Source organism: Pavona decussata, unplaced genomic scaffold (assembly GCF_977016875.1).
Source record: "Pavona decussata unplaced genomic scaffold, jaPavDecu1.1 SCAFFOLD_563, whole genome shotgun sequence".
Classification (NCBI taxonomy): Eukaryota; Metazoa; Cnidaria; class Anthozoa; order Scleractinia; family Agariciidae; genus Pavona; species Pavona decussata.
This window is the reverse complement of record NW_028145845.1, coordinates 44,227-60,000: the sequence shown is the minus strand read 5'-3', so window position 1 is coordinate 60,000 and position 15,774 is coordinate 44,227. Positions and strand designations below refer to the sequence as shown.

The following is a 15,774-nucleotide window of genomic DNA, read 5'->3' as shown; positions in this document are numbered from 1 at the left end:
CCGGCAAGTGCGAATGTCGGACATTTGATTAAAATTGTACGTTATGGCTAAATTAACGTTTTATTGGCGGCCTAAAACCACGCTTAGGAGGTTGTTTCCTCATAGTGGTGACCGCAGTTCTAGAGAGAGTTGATTATAGTCCTACTCGTTATCTTTGCTAAATATGGCTATGCGAAATAACAATCTTAAGCGTCGATTAAATCTATTATAGAATGTGGATCATTACTGGAAAACTTTTCAAGAAACTTATCAATTTATTTGAACGCGACTTTTCTGCTAAATCAGTTGGTAATTTTGACTTCCTGATTCTTACAAAAAAAATGTGTACACGAATTAGTAGCCTTTTTAAGGATGTCTTCAATTTCGTATTTTCTCATAATAACAAGCTAAAACAAACAAACTAACATTGAACAATATTTTATGATCCCCTCTCTCAAGATATCTAGTGCCGTCACATTGTTTGACATGCAAGAAAACGATTGAGGAGTGCAAGGTGGCTGGCTGCGGCCACAATGTAAGACGACAAGATTTGCAAAAGCACACCGAAGACCAGCAGCAAAGACATCTGCGACTTTTACAAGCCGAGAAATCAAGCATCCTGTGGAACGCGGAGAGGGTAGGCGAGAGAAACTGAAAACAGATATAGTATATTTACATATAATGAAATAATGAATTGAAGACTTCATCAGCTATTAACGTGCTCAATAGATAAACTAGAGTAATATGCAGATTTTCAGAGTTGGATTATTTGGTCGAAGACATTTATTGCTACTCAGAGTTTCATGGGGATAAAACATAGTGGAAAATAACTATGTACAAGACTTACATGGCCTAATTTAAAAACGAAGTTTAAATTCTACAGGAAAATTTTGAATTCATGGCATGATGAGGTCTGTAAATTATTTTATTGCTCGTGGAATGGCTGCCCCGAAAATTGGACAAGAACGAAAACATGCGTTAAAAAAAAACCGTTTACAAAATGGAAAAAAGAGACGCCAACAAATAACAGAGACACGGATAATAAAACAAATGCACTAAAATTCCAGTACGAAATCCTGGGACGGTTGTTTTGTGGTTTCTGTTGTTTGTGTTTTCCTAAACATTTTAGGTTGGTTTGGGCTAACTATCGGATTTGCTTGATAGTCAAGAGTTTAAAATCAATAGGCCGTGTTACCGGGAGGAAGTCTGTGGGAGTGAGTGACTGTATTGATAATTCTGAAATGTAACGAATATGTAATGGTCAAAAAAGAGGTGGAAATTTTGTAGCAAGTTAATGAAAATCTATTTCACACACAAACACACCATACTGTGCGCAGACGAAGCTACAAAACAAATAATGAACAATTTGCGTTTATTGTAGGGGTTATTAGGTGTTAAAGCAATCCGAACCAGCCAGAAATGCGTTTTCCAGTGGAAAATTCCTACGGGGATGAACGGCAAAGTAAAGTCTCCCATCTTTACAAAATTTGAGAGGCGGTGGCAACTTTTATGTGACGGGAGACTGAAATCAGTTTATGTTACGTTCAAGGCCTGGAACCTATAGCGGTTGTCCTGACGTACGTTTTTACTGCCATAATAATGATAATAATTACTCCATCCCCTGACACTATCCTCGAGCCAAAAATGTCCACATAATGTACTGATACTGAAATAAATAAATAAATAAATAAATAAATAAATAAATAAATAAATAAATAAAGAAAGAAAGAAAGAAAGTAAGAAAGAAAGAAAGAAAGAAAGATATAACTAATATAGAGAAATTGTTAACACTTCATTTTGTCCCTGGACCAGCTTGTTAGTTTGCTTTAATTGGACAACCGTCTTACCTCGCAGATTTTTCTCCACTGTGCCATGGAATTATCTTGTTGGCCGTTAAGTTATTAAAAAGGAAATATTAGAGGAAATATGGCACACCATAAGTTGCAAGAAAAAACATCTCAAAATAAACCTTTTATGGCTATATTCTATATAACTCCCTAAAAAATAGATGGCATTCAATTAAATACCAAGAGCACTTGCTAAAAACTACCTTCTCGGCATATTTTTAATTTTAAACAGCGCAAAAATATCCCTGTATTAGTAGGCACCACCCATAGGACACCCGAGCATCTCGAGATGCACAGAACGTATGCGCAGTGATAAGCACAAGCGCTATCGTATCATCGACTTTGTTGTTTAAAAAAAAGAAATTGGCGTAACCATGCATTTTTCAGAGATATAAAGCTTCGTAGTGATCAGTGCCATACATTCCTTAGTATTCTATCACTCTAAGAATTATTGTTTCTTATTTTTCGCATAAAAAGGATTCCCATAGTCCTGGCTAAAATCTGCTTTTTTTCTGCGCAAAAATACCTCTGTATTTGTAGGCACCATCCTTAATACTCAGAAACAAAAAAGCTTAATAATATCTCTTTCAACAGTTTCATTGTGAAGACCAGTGGCGGCCGGAAGCTTTTATTCAGAGACGGCATGGCGTTCAGGGTGATAATGAAAGAAGGGGAAAAAGTGAATATCCAGAGTGTAGATGACCCGGAAGTAATCACCGTGAAAATTGAGGTGACAGAGCCCGCATACAGGAAAAATCTGTAATTCACAAGTCTATATTTTTTCTCCTTTTGTTTCAAATTTTGGATTTTTTTACAATCATTTTTTCTTTTTTTTTCTTTTGAGGAGGGAAACAGATTTCTGTTTTAATATTGTTTTGCACATAATGATTTTGGCTACTCCATTTTATAAGCCTCCTCGTTCAAATGATAAATGTATACTTGTGAACAGGGCCACTGTCATTTCAATTTTCCTCAACACGCTACGAAGTCCTCTATTAAAATGGCTTCCAGTAAAATTTCCTCTAACATCGTGTAGTAAATCTAATAATCAAACTTGCCAGTCTACAGAATAGAGCGGTTTTCAATTGTGTCGACAGTAGTTTCGCGTTTGCTTTGGTTTAGCTTTAGTACGCTCTGTGATTACTTACCAAAATTCGGGCCATTTTCTCAACCAAGCAAAACCGAGTATGACTATCTGTCGTGGGTCGTGGGTCGTGGGTGGATGTCGTGGGTCGTGGGTGGGGGTAAAAGTCGTGGGTAAAAACCAAAACCAATCATGCCTCGTTCGTACGAGTTTTCGCGCGCGTGGCATGTAATTGCCTTGTGATTGGTCAACGCAATCATTTTACTGATTTTACGAAACTAAATTGAAAACCCTTCTCGTCTGACTAGATTGAGAGATAAAAAATAGCATCAATTATAAATAATAGACTGATTAGTCATTGATAATCGATGGGTAATCGATGACTAATTGACAAGTTTTCTCTCGGAGTAAACGTTTCCCCTCTAAGGCCGTTGTTTTGACCTATATACATGTAAAGAAAAAATTACTTGTATTTCTTTATTTTCCATTAGGTATGGTTTGTGATTATATCGATCGCTAAAAAATACAATCAACAGCTAATCGCTGGCTGCCAATTTCGTGGCCTATCGATTTCCTGTTACTCATTGATCACCCATCGTAGTTGCTACGGTAACAGTGTATTAATTAATTTGGAACCCATTTTAGATAGAAAAAAAAAATGGAACAATAATTGAATTCAATCCAAATGCACCACTGTATAGCTTTAAGTGATGTAGAAGAAAGCAACTAACAATAGTAAAGAAACCTATCCAAAAAGTGAGCTTAGATGGGATTTAAGTCACTTATGCATAAAGTCTGCAAACCACTTGAGCATACTGCCATGTATACAGACCAGAACAAAGATTATTGATGTCCATGTCTGATGAAGTGGCAGGTGAGATAGAGAAAATCATGTTGCCTTTCACTGTTTGCAATTTTGTAGATAAAATTAAAAATGTGCCCATGGTCAGTATCGCGTGGCGTGATGATGATAGGTCAACATAGGATAAAGATGCTAGAGAGGGTGAGTTGTGTAACCATTATCCGAGACTCATATTTGAAGAACTTCTAGTACTTTAATTGCTTTGGAGTACATGTATATTGCTGATCAAGCTTATGACCTTCGGCTGTACCAGTTGGTAGAGTTTCATTTGTGGCATGCACACTCAAAACATTAAATTTTATTGACGGGTGTAGAACGTAACTCTTTGAGTTACCTAAAGATTTACATGTATAAAGTCATCTCCTGAGGATTTATAATTGCTGGAATTCCCAGTAGAGTTCACATGGTTATTGCAGACACCATAATACTAAGTTTAATATGGAAACTTACCCTTGTCTTGCAATAAGTGCTTTGTAGCACTTAAGCACTTTTTAAAATATGAATAATTTCAAATGAATATAAATAATTGTTTAATATAAACAACAACTCTTTTATTGCAAAGTTGGAGAAGTACAAGAGATGCCAGACGTGCTAATAGCAGCTGAAACAGGTAAGTTGTTCCTTGGCTTGTTCCAGTTAGCTTAGAGGTTTATGCTAAAATTGAAGACTGGAGAGTGAGCGATTTGGTTTGAAACACTATTAACACATGCAGTGTACATGTAGAGTTGGATTAACAGTTTGCAAACATTTACTGATGTTAACTTATCAACCGTTATGGAAAACATCATGCAACGTTTTTGTCAATGCTCTAATTGCACCAACATACGCATTTGATAGTCATTTCAGATCTCTTTAGTCAAACCACATGCACTGCCTGTTAAGCTGTCACATTTACAAATTTTAGTTCATAATGCTCACATCTCAATTCCAATTCTTTCTTTAAAATGTTGACAAAGTTTTTTTCTACCCGAAAGCCTCAGCTTCCTGATAACTCGAACCTCTGTTAACTCAAACAGTTTTTTGTCTCCCTTCGGAGTTCAAGTTACTAGGATTATACAGTATTTCAATTTGAGCGAATTAACTTGATGTTTCTGTAATTGCCACAAGAGGAAATTTTTGTGTTTGTTTTTGTATAGATCCAAGAAGTGGTCCCTTATTTGACATTGGAGTGCTGGACGCTTTCTTAAGGGCCAACAACATAAGGCAACAAATTACTCCCCTGTGCTTAACAGCAACACAGGTACTGTAGTTACTTACAGTATAGACACTTGCATGCCGTTGATGGGCGAAAGCTTGGATTTTGGTTTTAACTTTTAAACAGCAGTTTAAGGCCTCAATAGAACAGTCTTATATACATGTATTTTTAACCATGCTGCTGAAGGACAACATGAACAGATTATACTTTAATGGTACATAAGAATACGAAGCTTCATATGGTACTTTTAATTTGATAGTTGATCATACTTATTTTCCCACAAGTGGGTGCGCAACAACGATACAAGTACTGTATTCTGATAATTAATGCGTCAATCAAATGATCCTTCCCCCTCCATTATTATTTGTCTTTTAATTCAATTGTATTTTAGAACTAGACAAGATGAATCAAGGTGACCGTGAATCAAGGGTCAGGGTTTCAATTATTTACTGATACATTAAGCCATTCTGGGCATACAACGTGAGAACTTGGACAACATCTTGATGAAATAACACATGCTGTAAATGCAATCTGTAAAACATTGCCAGGCTGACCTTTGTTAACGGGGAAGTGTCATGGGGTTTTTGACCTCTTTGAAATACAATGTAAGACCTTCACATAGCTACAAAATAATTCTAGAGCAACGAGAGGAAAGAAATCAACTCAATTATTGAAAGGAACAACTCATGATCTGTTAATTGTAGCTCGTTTTGGAAACAAAAATGCAAAAACTTGAAAAACGTTACATGTAGATTAACATTAATTTTTTTCAAGTTTCAATAATTTATTCCGGCCAACTCTGTCTCTGGTAACAGGCATTAATCAACAATTTACTGCACAGGATAATAATTTATAGCAAAACAACACAATTACTGTTTTATGTTTCTGTTGGCAGGCAAACGTTTCTCGGTTTTCAAATGACATCAAATTCGCGTAATACTTCCCCATTTATAGCATCCTGCACACAACATTGCTAGACCTCTTGTGATATGAGAAAAATATAGTCGCAACCATAAAGTATATCATATTTTTTGCATACAGGCTGAAGTTGCTTTTTTTTTGTTTGTTTGTTTGTTTGTATTGTACAAAATAATTAATGTAGTTGAGTTAGAGGACTGGTGTGTACTGCGTAGATCTATGTTTACGTACGTGTATCTATTTATGTTTGTAAATTATAAAGTTTTGTGGATTGCCGTCAAGTTTTTTTGTAGGAAATCTGTTCTTAGGGCTGCTGTGATCTTATTATGCAATTTCACAAATGGATGCTTACAAGTGTAAACTGTCCAGTGGATTGTATTTTGCTTTCGTTTATATATTTGTAAACATTCAATAGGAATGCATGCAATAAATTATTTTGATTGACAAATCAGTGTTAATATTCATGAAAGTATATTATTAATTAAAACAGATGCGGCTCCAGAGTCATTTCGATGGAACCCCTGTCTGTCTAATCAGATACAGACTGACACAAAAGGCTGCTGATCTGTTAAGGTTGGTAGTTAGGGAGCAGGGTTCACTAATGAAGAGGTTTTTGATGACATTTTGGTACTTTGTTTGAATTTGAAATGTACGTTTAAAATAACCTGGAGAAGATGGGACTATTTACAGAAGTTATCATTGGATGTAAATTTGAATGTACATGCTGACTTAATCTTATCTTGATTGATGTGCCTGAGTGTTCAAAGAAGATTACTCCCTGGAGACTCTTGAAAAAAAAAAACATCATGAAATTATTGTGCAGATATTCACATGAGTCATTGTGAATATTTTTACAAGGCAGAGGATTTAGACTTAAGTCATGTATACATTTTTAACTATTGCCTCATTTGTTATAATATATCCAACTACAGAAGCCTTATGATGTCAGAAGCCGTCGGCAGATTGCAAGATTGCAATGTCCATGTTGCTCTCATGGGATCTGAATTTGATGAGCAAGGTATGTACATACATATGCACTTTACTGTGACATTTTTATGAAATGATCTTGTAAACAAAAAGAGATTGTTATGGTGGAAATAGAAAGTACATGTACTATCCAAACATTGTTAATAAGAAATAGAATGAATGGAAGCCATTGTTAAGTCAAATGTGAGATCTTTAAAACATGTTGTTATTATCTTGATAGCCTGTGGAAAACAGAGACGGAGCTTGGGCACACCCGACGTCGAAATAAGAATAATGCAGCCCACAATGTCGTCAGCTAGGTTGGTTGTGGGCGACATAATTGCAGGTGTGTTTTCAAATGTGGATTTTACCATTTTTGTATTGTTTGAGTAGTTGTGTTTTAATCTAGGACTGTGGAAACAGAAATTTATTTTGAACTTGTCTTTTTTCTAGGACATGAGGCTATAACTCATCTTGGGTCTGCGGTAACAGAGGCCTGTCATGCTGCGCAGGCAGTGCAGGCGCAAAGGTAATATGCACTTAATTTCTCTATACTGACCAGATGGATTGCGTAACCGCCTTGTTGGTGGACAAAGCAAAAGAAAATCTGTTCACATAGCTTACATGAAAATGGAAGTTAACTCCCAGTGAAGATAATCTTACTGTGGACCCTGCACACATTGCCATCCCAACGTTGCTGCCATGACAACACACGCAAACCATCATACATTGAAGTGGAGTCACTGCACTTATGGAGATCCAGGATTTTGTGATTCTCCAGCCTGTAAACAAGCTCTTAAGCGGCGCATAGAGCGAAGAGATGCGAGCTTAGCAAAGCTAAATTTTTCTCTTCTACCTATATACCATTCAAATTTAGGAGTCTTATCCCAGGTTAGTTACTCTCCATTAGGTGATATTTATGAACTGCCTATTTTATACTGTGTGCCTCTCTACTTAAAACCTTCTTTATTGTTCACAACACATTCTTGTATTAGTGCTGGTCCATTGTCCATTGTCCATTGTTGATGCATTGAGCATTGCTCTCTCATAACAGGGCCTTTCTCCAGCAAAACAGGGAGTTACGCCAAGAACAAGATCGGCAATTGAAAGAATCGGTGAGTAACCTTGCAATAAGATGAGTATGCATCTAGACACGATGTTACATAAACAGTCCCCGAACGGACACACTTTAGGGTAGGCATTAGGAGAAACTTGACATCTTAAGAAAATTCTTGTTTAAAATGCCCCCCCCCCCCCCCCCCAAAAGGCACTTAAATTGCATATCTTTGCAGATTCAGTATACTACATGTACATGTAGACCCAATGCGCATTAACAATATTCACAAAACTTTGTAATGGTTCAGAAAAAAAAAAATACATTTATTGGCAAAAGTGATTGACAGAGGTTGTTCAAATGCATCAAAATATGTACATGTATGCAAAATGTGGTTATGGTAAAAGTTGTTTAGTATTGGGCACCTTAAGATCTCTAAGACGGACACCCTTCCAGGGTCACAAGCTGAAGCTGAATCTACCGCATTGACAGGATCTATCAGTAAAATGAGAGGCCAGATAAGAGAATGATTGTAGGGTCGGCTGGAGTGAATTGAATATATGCTTCCCCTTAGGCATTATGATGTTAAATCCCAGAAATCGTCCACTGAATCTGCTCTCTCATGTCAGTTTAGTCAGAGAAAATACAGTGTATGATGCCCGCAAATGTAATTGATGTACATGCACAGTGTACGCTGTGCAATGTACATATAGATCTTCTATTATGCATTTCCCTGTTCAACGAGTTTTGTTTGGAAATGAAGCAGCAACAAGAGTAACTCGCATTATTCGTCTTAAGAAAGGGAAGACAGAAGAAAAAAGGAAGGAACTGTAAGTTAAAAGATGCTTCTTGCACAAAATATAAATACTGGCAGTAATTGCCAATTGCCTTCTGAATGGTCTTAAGGGTCTTCATTCTTTTATTTTTCATTTCTTTGAACAAAAATAAAGAATTTCAAGCAAAATACTATAATTATATGTTACTTGATGGAAGACTTGAGAGAGAAATTATCTCTACTGGCATTTTGGTCATTGCTAAGAAGTTGGCCCAGTGGTAAGGGCGCCGGACTTGAATTCCGGAGGTCCTGGGTTCAAGTCCAGCCTCGGTCACGCTTGTAAATAGCCAGCTGGTTTGCCTCCTGCTAGTTGGGATTTTTTGACATGTTGTGTACGATTTGATTTTTTTTTTGTTGTTGTTTCCTGTTATTTCTGAGTGGAATGCCTGTAAACTAGCTTTGGGTAGCTAAGTGCATTTCCACTATAAACAAACAAACAAAAGCATTACATTATAAGTGACGACCTTATTTACTACAACAAAAAATTCCGCCCGAAAATGTTTCTTTCTACCAATTTTGTGAATGTTTCATATTGTTTGCTACCTGTAGGGTGAACATGGAAGTGTTGCACAGGAAGACAACCAGGAAGAGGTAAAAGAAATGTTCTTCTGTTTAGTTTCCGGCTGACAATGTTGTTATCCGAAAGCGGCTCTAGCCTCCTATTCCTCTTTAAAGAGCGAGCGCTTTGAAGAAACGTGAACCAAATTTAAAAACTTGATGATGCATGCCGCGGTTTTGAAGCTCTATTAAAGCAAAAATAATGAACACGAATAAAGAATCTCAAGCGAAACAATTCAATTATGTTACTTGATAGAAGACTTGAGAGAGAAATAGTCTGTCTCGACAATGAATGTAGGTCATTGCCCATAAAATAACCGTTTCACATTAAAACTCACGGACTTATTTACTACAACAAAAAATTGTATCCAAAAATTCTGGCCTGAAAATGTTTATTTCTACGAACTTTGTGAATGATTCCTTTTGTTGTCTACTTATAGGGTGACAATGAGGCTGGAGCACAAGATAACAACGAGGAGGAGGTAAAAAAAATGTTCTTCTACACTGTATAAGTTCCCCACTAACAAACCCAATAACGTGTTTAAGAACTTGATGTTTTGAGAAGATTAACGCACAAAAAGGTAACATTTCTAGCTATTTCTTTGAGTTGTCGGGTGTCCTGTGTTGAAAGCTTGAAACATTTTGAAAGCTTAATTTTGTCGAGTTCCAAGCAACGGATTTCGAGGGCTTTTTTAATATGATGGTTAATGGCCCACCCTCGTATGGAGGGGATAAGAATTCGGATGCAAACTGCTTAATTATGACCGTAAATGAGTCGTACTGGATGGTCCAATGGCGTTTTAAGTATCTGATGCTTGTTGTGTGGTTACAGAGAAAAGAACTGGCGCGTTATACGTATTATTTAGAGAACAAATGTCAATAATTTCGAAGAAAACAAATTATTCCTTTCAAACTTGGTATGTCGAAAACAGCAAATTGTTGCAACCGTGTAACCGTATAGCGCGTAACCTCCAGTTCCATTTCGCGCCATTTTGGTTTAGCAACGTTTCCCTTCGCATGGTTCGTGGTACAGGCTAATTTACGACATTGTAATTGACTGAAACCATAATCTCATCCTGAAAGCGTTTTACATGGTTCGTGAACACCACCAAAACCATTCCTGGGAACATTGACTGTCGTACGCTTGTCTCATCAACATTAGAGATTCAGGAGAAAGAATGCAATAACCAATTTAATTCGACGTCGCAAGTTGGCCCTAGTTTGTAATGATTAATGTTGTTCGTTCGTTATTATTTGAGTTTTTCTCGGATTGAACGCGCCAGGTTTTTTCGCGTTGGCTTTTTTACAAGAAACTTGACAGCGATGGCATGTTTAAGAAATCTGATCTCAATGGCGTTTTTAAGAAACTTGATCGCCATGGTGTTTTTAAGAAACTTGATCGCGATGGTGTTTTTAAGGACTTGAAAGCGATGGCATGTTTAGAAATCTGACCTCAATGAGGTTTTTAAGAAAGTTGATCGCGATGGCGTTTTTAAGAACTTGATAGCGATGGCATGTTGAAGAAATCTGACCTCAATGGCGATTTTAAGAACTTGATCGCGATGTAATATATCAAACACGAGACACAGTGTTTCATCACATATCAAACACCGAGAAGAGAGTTGAAAATACGACGCGTAGCGGAGTTTTTTTGACGAACTTCGAGGTTTTTGATATTGTGATGACACTGTGACGAGTGTTTGATATAACTTCTCAAACAAACCGATTTTGAAGGAGAAATTAAGGATGCCAGAACGAGAAGTTTTTCATCAGATATCCAAACACGTCACGGTGCATGATTTCCTTTGTCTTTGGCTTTTGAATTATTAATGAGTTTAAGAAGGCATGTTTAAGGAACCTGATCTCAATGGCGTTTTTAAGAAACTTGATCGCCATGGTGTTTTTAAGAAACTTGATCGCCATGTTGTTTTTAAGAAACTTGATCGCCATGGTGTTTTTAAGAAACTTGATCGCCATGGTGTTTTTAAGAAACTTGATCGCCATGTTGTTTTTAAGAAACTTGATCGCCATGGTGTTTTTAAGAAACTTGATCGCCATGGTGTTTTTAAGAAACTTGATCGCCATGTTGTTTTTAAGAAACTTGATCGCCATGTTGTTTTTAAGAAACTTGATCGCCATGTTGTTTTTAAGAAACTTGATCGCGATGGTGTTTTTAAGAACTTGATAGCGATGGCATGTTTAGAAATCTGACCTCAATGGGGTATTTAAGAAACTTGATCGCGATGGCGTTTTTTAAAAGAACTTGATAGCGATGGCCTGTTTAAGAAATCTGACCTCAATGGCGATTTTAAGAACTTGATCGCGATGGCGTGTTTAAGAAATGTGATCTCAATGGCGTTTTTAAGAAACTTGATCGCCATGGTGTTTTTAAGAAACTTGATCGCGATGGTGTTTTTAAGGACTTGATAGCGCATGTTTAAGAAATCTGATCTCAGTGGGGTTTTTAAGAAACTTGACCGCGATGGTGTTTTTAAGAACTTGATAGCGATGGCATGTTTAAAAAATCTGACCTCAATGGCGATTTTAAGAAACTTGACCGCGATAGCGTTTTTAAGAACTTGATAGCGATGGCATGTTTAAAAAATCTGATCTCAATGGCGTTTTGAAGGAACTTGATCGCGATGGTAGGTTTAAGAAACCTGATCTAAATGGCGTTTTTAAAACTTGATCGCGATGGCAAGTTTAAGAAACCTGAACTAAATTGCTATTTTAAGGACTTGATCGCATTAGCATTTTTAAAAACTTTGATACGGAGACGCGTTTAACAAATCTGATCGCGACGGCGTTTTTAATTGACTCTTTCGCAGTGGTGTTATTTAAGCCCTTGCTCTCGACGTTCACCAAAACCCTTTGACCACTCCAAAAAAACCGGAAGACGGCGATAGTGAGTTACCGTTGTCAATCGTGTTCCAGTTAATTATTTTAAGTCATTGACCTTTTGTACTAACTGTTTGTCATAGTTTTTTCATGTTCTAATTATTCGCGCACTGGATATGAAGTGATGAATAAACAGTAAGGAACCAACGAGGCGCTTTGTTATCACAAAAATGCTCTTTCCCACATTGCTGAACATGCATCTGACGTGTTGGTCCAAATGACACGATTTCCATATTGTAAGATTGCAGCACAACATGAGCCAACGAAAAGTTGGCTAGTAACCGCCTAGCGTTTATGTACAATGTTTCAGAAGCAAGAGCCACCTTCAAACACGAGATTCAATCACAGATTCCCCTGATCAGTCACTTTTTAATAAGAGGAAGTAGCTGTACACGTGCGAGCGGTTTTTGAGAAACCTGACTCCGATGGCCTTCAATAACTCGATTGCAAAGGGAGTCTTTAAGTATTTGAATCCGATGACTATTATATGGCAAGTGATGCCAATGAATAACCTTGAAGATAATAGTGCTATCTTGATTCGGTCCTGTTTCTTAACTAATTAAAATGCTAGACACACTTTCGATAGAAAATTGTATTCCTTAGGGGATAATTAATTTTAACATCCACTTATATATTTAAAATGGTCCGAAGTAAATGACAGTCACTGGTCACTACTAAGTCTTGTACGTAACACCACATTTATATTGAATTTTTTTCTTCTGGTTAATTAATAAAGACTTGTAGATGGAGCCCCAATTCTATTAGTCGTCCACTCCCCTTCCCTTTGATTGGGAGTAAACGTGATTCCAAAGGAGGTAATAGGGCCACAGAGTATTGCTCTGTACAAAAACAAAACATAAACTATTATTCAGCGGGATATTCTAGTTATTTATATGCAAATAAAAAATGTGTTTTTCAGGAAGATTTGGATGAAACTGAGAGGGACAGCCCTGAATATGAGCAGGTACTAAATAATCTTTTGTCTAAATCAATAAAAAGTGAGATCATATAACTTTAAAAGGGACCAGTATAACAAGCTACAGAGATTTTGTGTAAAATTTATTTACATGTACTCTATTTACACATAGAGAAATCATTTTTTAAGCGAAGAGTATATGAAATGAAAAAAAAAAAATCAAAGAAGGAGATGAGACTTGGGGATGTGTTGTATACAGCATGCAATACTCACCTTTAAACGATCTTATTTTTTCATCAATGCGGCACACTCAAATGGTATTGAGGTGAACTTGTTGCTTGAATGTAAGCTGATAATTTGTGGGAATATTTTTCAGGTGCGACAGAAGAGACTCCTTGCTATCCAAAAGCAGGTCAGTAATTTAAAAGAAACATAAAATAAACACAAAGAATAATCTAAGAAGTGACTGGCCTTCTGACATTCCTTGCATTGTCAGACCAACCATTTCACAAAGTATTCCCAGGATATCTTAAAAACTGTAAGAATAGCAAGTTCTCCCACTCGTCTTAACTTTTAAGCTGTCGAAAAGTGTGGTTAGGATAGCCAGCTAGCCATCAAGCCACGTTACAGTGACTTTTCTTCCAGAATGCAAAAGGAATTGTTATGTTGATGTGCTTTAGTGATAGCATGAGAACTGTTTTAAGATGTTAGAACTCCATATTTTTGTACTGTTGTGTTGTATACTGAGTTTCTTTGGGTTTTGGTTTTTAATTCCTTTTAGGGAGAAACCTCTAAACGGCCCCGACTGGACAATGATGACAATGATGACAATGATGACCAAGACAACAGCGGAGCTGTAAGTATCACTATGTGCATCACTCACTATGGGTTTTTCTGGTTTTTTTTTAAATGTGCAGTACTGTTCTGTTCTCCGTGAATAAGGCCTTAGCAACAAGGATCCTGCCATTAAACGAGCATTGATTTCGCAAAACCAACTAGTGGGCATGGAGGGCTTAAATTCGGTGCAAAAGTCCAAATTAGTTGAAAAACAATTTGATTGTACATTTGTTCATGTAAGTAAAATAAGGATGAAATACCCAACACGAAAACTACAATAGACTCATGCCGTATGTTCTCTCTCTTTTTTTTTTACTTCATAGGTGACATTCAACAACCAAGAAACATAATTATTTTTATTACAACGCATTACGCCTTTTGCTGTTCATTTGTGTAAATAATTTTTTTTCATCTAGAACACTTGCCAAAGGCATCGTTAAGCTCGGTTTATCGTTACTCGAAAAACCAGGCCCTGTTTCCATTGTATTTTGTTTGGCTTTCCTTAGATGGTCACTTTCTTTTTTGAAGATTGTGCGATTCGATCGAGATCCACTGTTTATGTACCAGTAATAAATACCCAATTGGAAATGCTACAAAATAGTCTAACTTTTACTATTCTCGTTCCCATATGACAGACTCCTGTGCATCATCCGTATTGATTAGTTATTAACTTAGAATTAAAGTTTACGGTAACCCAGGGTTTGGGTGTGAAAAACGCCCAGATTATTAGAAGCACAAAGATGCTTAAATCATCTCACCCGATAAGATTTTTGTGACGGTATTTCCAATATTTAATTGTAACTTTCCTAAAAGAGATAACAATGTCCACTTATTTTTCGGAAAAGAACCGAAAATCAAATTTCATGCTTTTTGATGGGTTGACATTTGAATCTAAATTAGGCATTTTTAAAAGAAACACTATTGATTACTTTGTTTTATTTACTATTTATTAATGTAATAATGGGTTAGTATTAAGAAATAAAACTTAACAAAACCTAAATGAAAGATATGGTAATTGTGTGCTATGGGGGCAGACGACTTCACGGGTTCGTAAATCGACAAATCTTAAAGCGTAAGGACCCTTAATCTAACGAGTTAAAAGTCGATTTTCGTAACGAAAACGTGTTCCGAAAGAACAGTTTTCGTATGGAATTAGCAAAAGCGTTCATAAGGTTTAGCGTTCTTACGATCCATTTGATAAGAAATCTTAGAAACGGCGATAAAGACGCCGTTTATGGATGATCGCCGTTTATTAGCAGTCTTATAATCGAATCACCGCTGATGAGGAGTCACAATCGCCGTTTGTAAAGAGTCTTATTAACAGTCTTATAATCGCGGTTTATAAGGCATCTTGTAATCGCCGCTTATAAGGCGTCTTATAATCGCCGTTTGTAAAGAATCTTAAATCGCCGTTTGTAAGGAGTATTATAATCGCCGTTTATAAAGCGTCTTATAATCGCCGTTTGTAAGATGTCTTATAATCGCTGTTTATAAGGAGTCTTCAAATCGCGGTTTGTAAGGAGTCTTATAATCGCGGTTTATAAGGAGTCTTATTATCCCTGTTCATAAGGCGTCTTATAATCGCCGTTTTTAAGGAGTCTTATAATCGCGGTTTGCAAGGCGTCGTAACATAGCGGTTTATAAGGAGTCTTATAATCGCGGTTTGTAAGACTGATGTCTTATAATCGCCGTTTATAAGGAGTCTTAAAATCACGGTTTGTAAGGCGTCTTATAATCGCGGTTTATAAGGAGTCTTATAATCCCTGTTCATAAGGCGTCTTATAATCGCCGTTTTTAAGGAGTCTTATAATCGCGGTTTGTAAGG

At 36.7% G+C, this 15,774-nt stretch overlaps 2 protein-coding genes and 1 long non-coding RNA gene across 3 annotated transcripts in view; 2 read left to right on the top strand and 1 right to left on the bottom strand.

Moving 5' to 3' along the window:
• Positions 1 to 1,543, top strand: part of LOC146449861 (uncharacterized) — a 2,700-nt gene extending 1,157 nt beyond the window's left edge. The window contains exons 2-3 of the mRNA XM_085101042.1: positions 439 to 616; positions 1,361 to 1,543. Of these exons, the coding sequence (XP_084957168.1) occupies positions 439 to 616; positions 1,361 to 1,543 (361 nt within the window). The remainder of the gene's footprint in view (positions 1 to 438; positions 617 to 1,360) is intronic.
• Positions 1 to 15,774, bottom strand: part of LOC146449859 (uncharacterized) — a 138,307-nt gene that overhangs the window by 103,959 nt on the left and 18,574 nt on the right. The window lies entirely within an intron of this gene.
• On the top strand, positions 3,832 to 14,707 carry LOC146449860 (uncharacterized). Its single transcript, XM_085101030.1, has 12 exons — positions 3,832 to 3,913; positions 4,335 to 4,382; positions 4,909 to 5,012; positions 6,376 to 6,458; positions 6,818 to 6,903; positions 7,093 to 7,197; positions 7,305 to 7,380; positions 7,906 to 7,966; positions 13,116 to 13,160; positions 13,489 to 13,524; positions 13,894 to 13,968; positions 14,273 to 14,707. The coding sequence occupies exons 2-12, from the start codon at positions 4,352 to 4,354 to the stop codon at positions 14,297 to 14,299; spliced, it is 729 nt and encodes a 242-aa protein (XP_084957156.1). The 5' UTR covers positions 3,832 to 3,913; positions 4,335 to 4,351; the 3' UTR covers positions 14,300 to 14,707.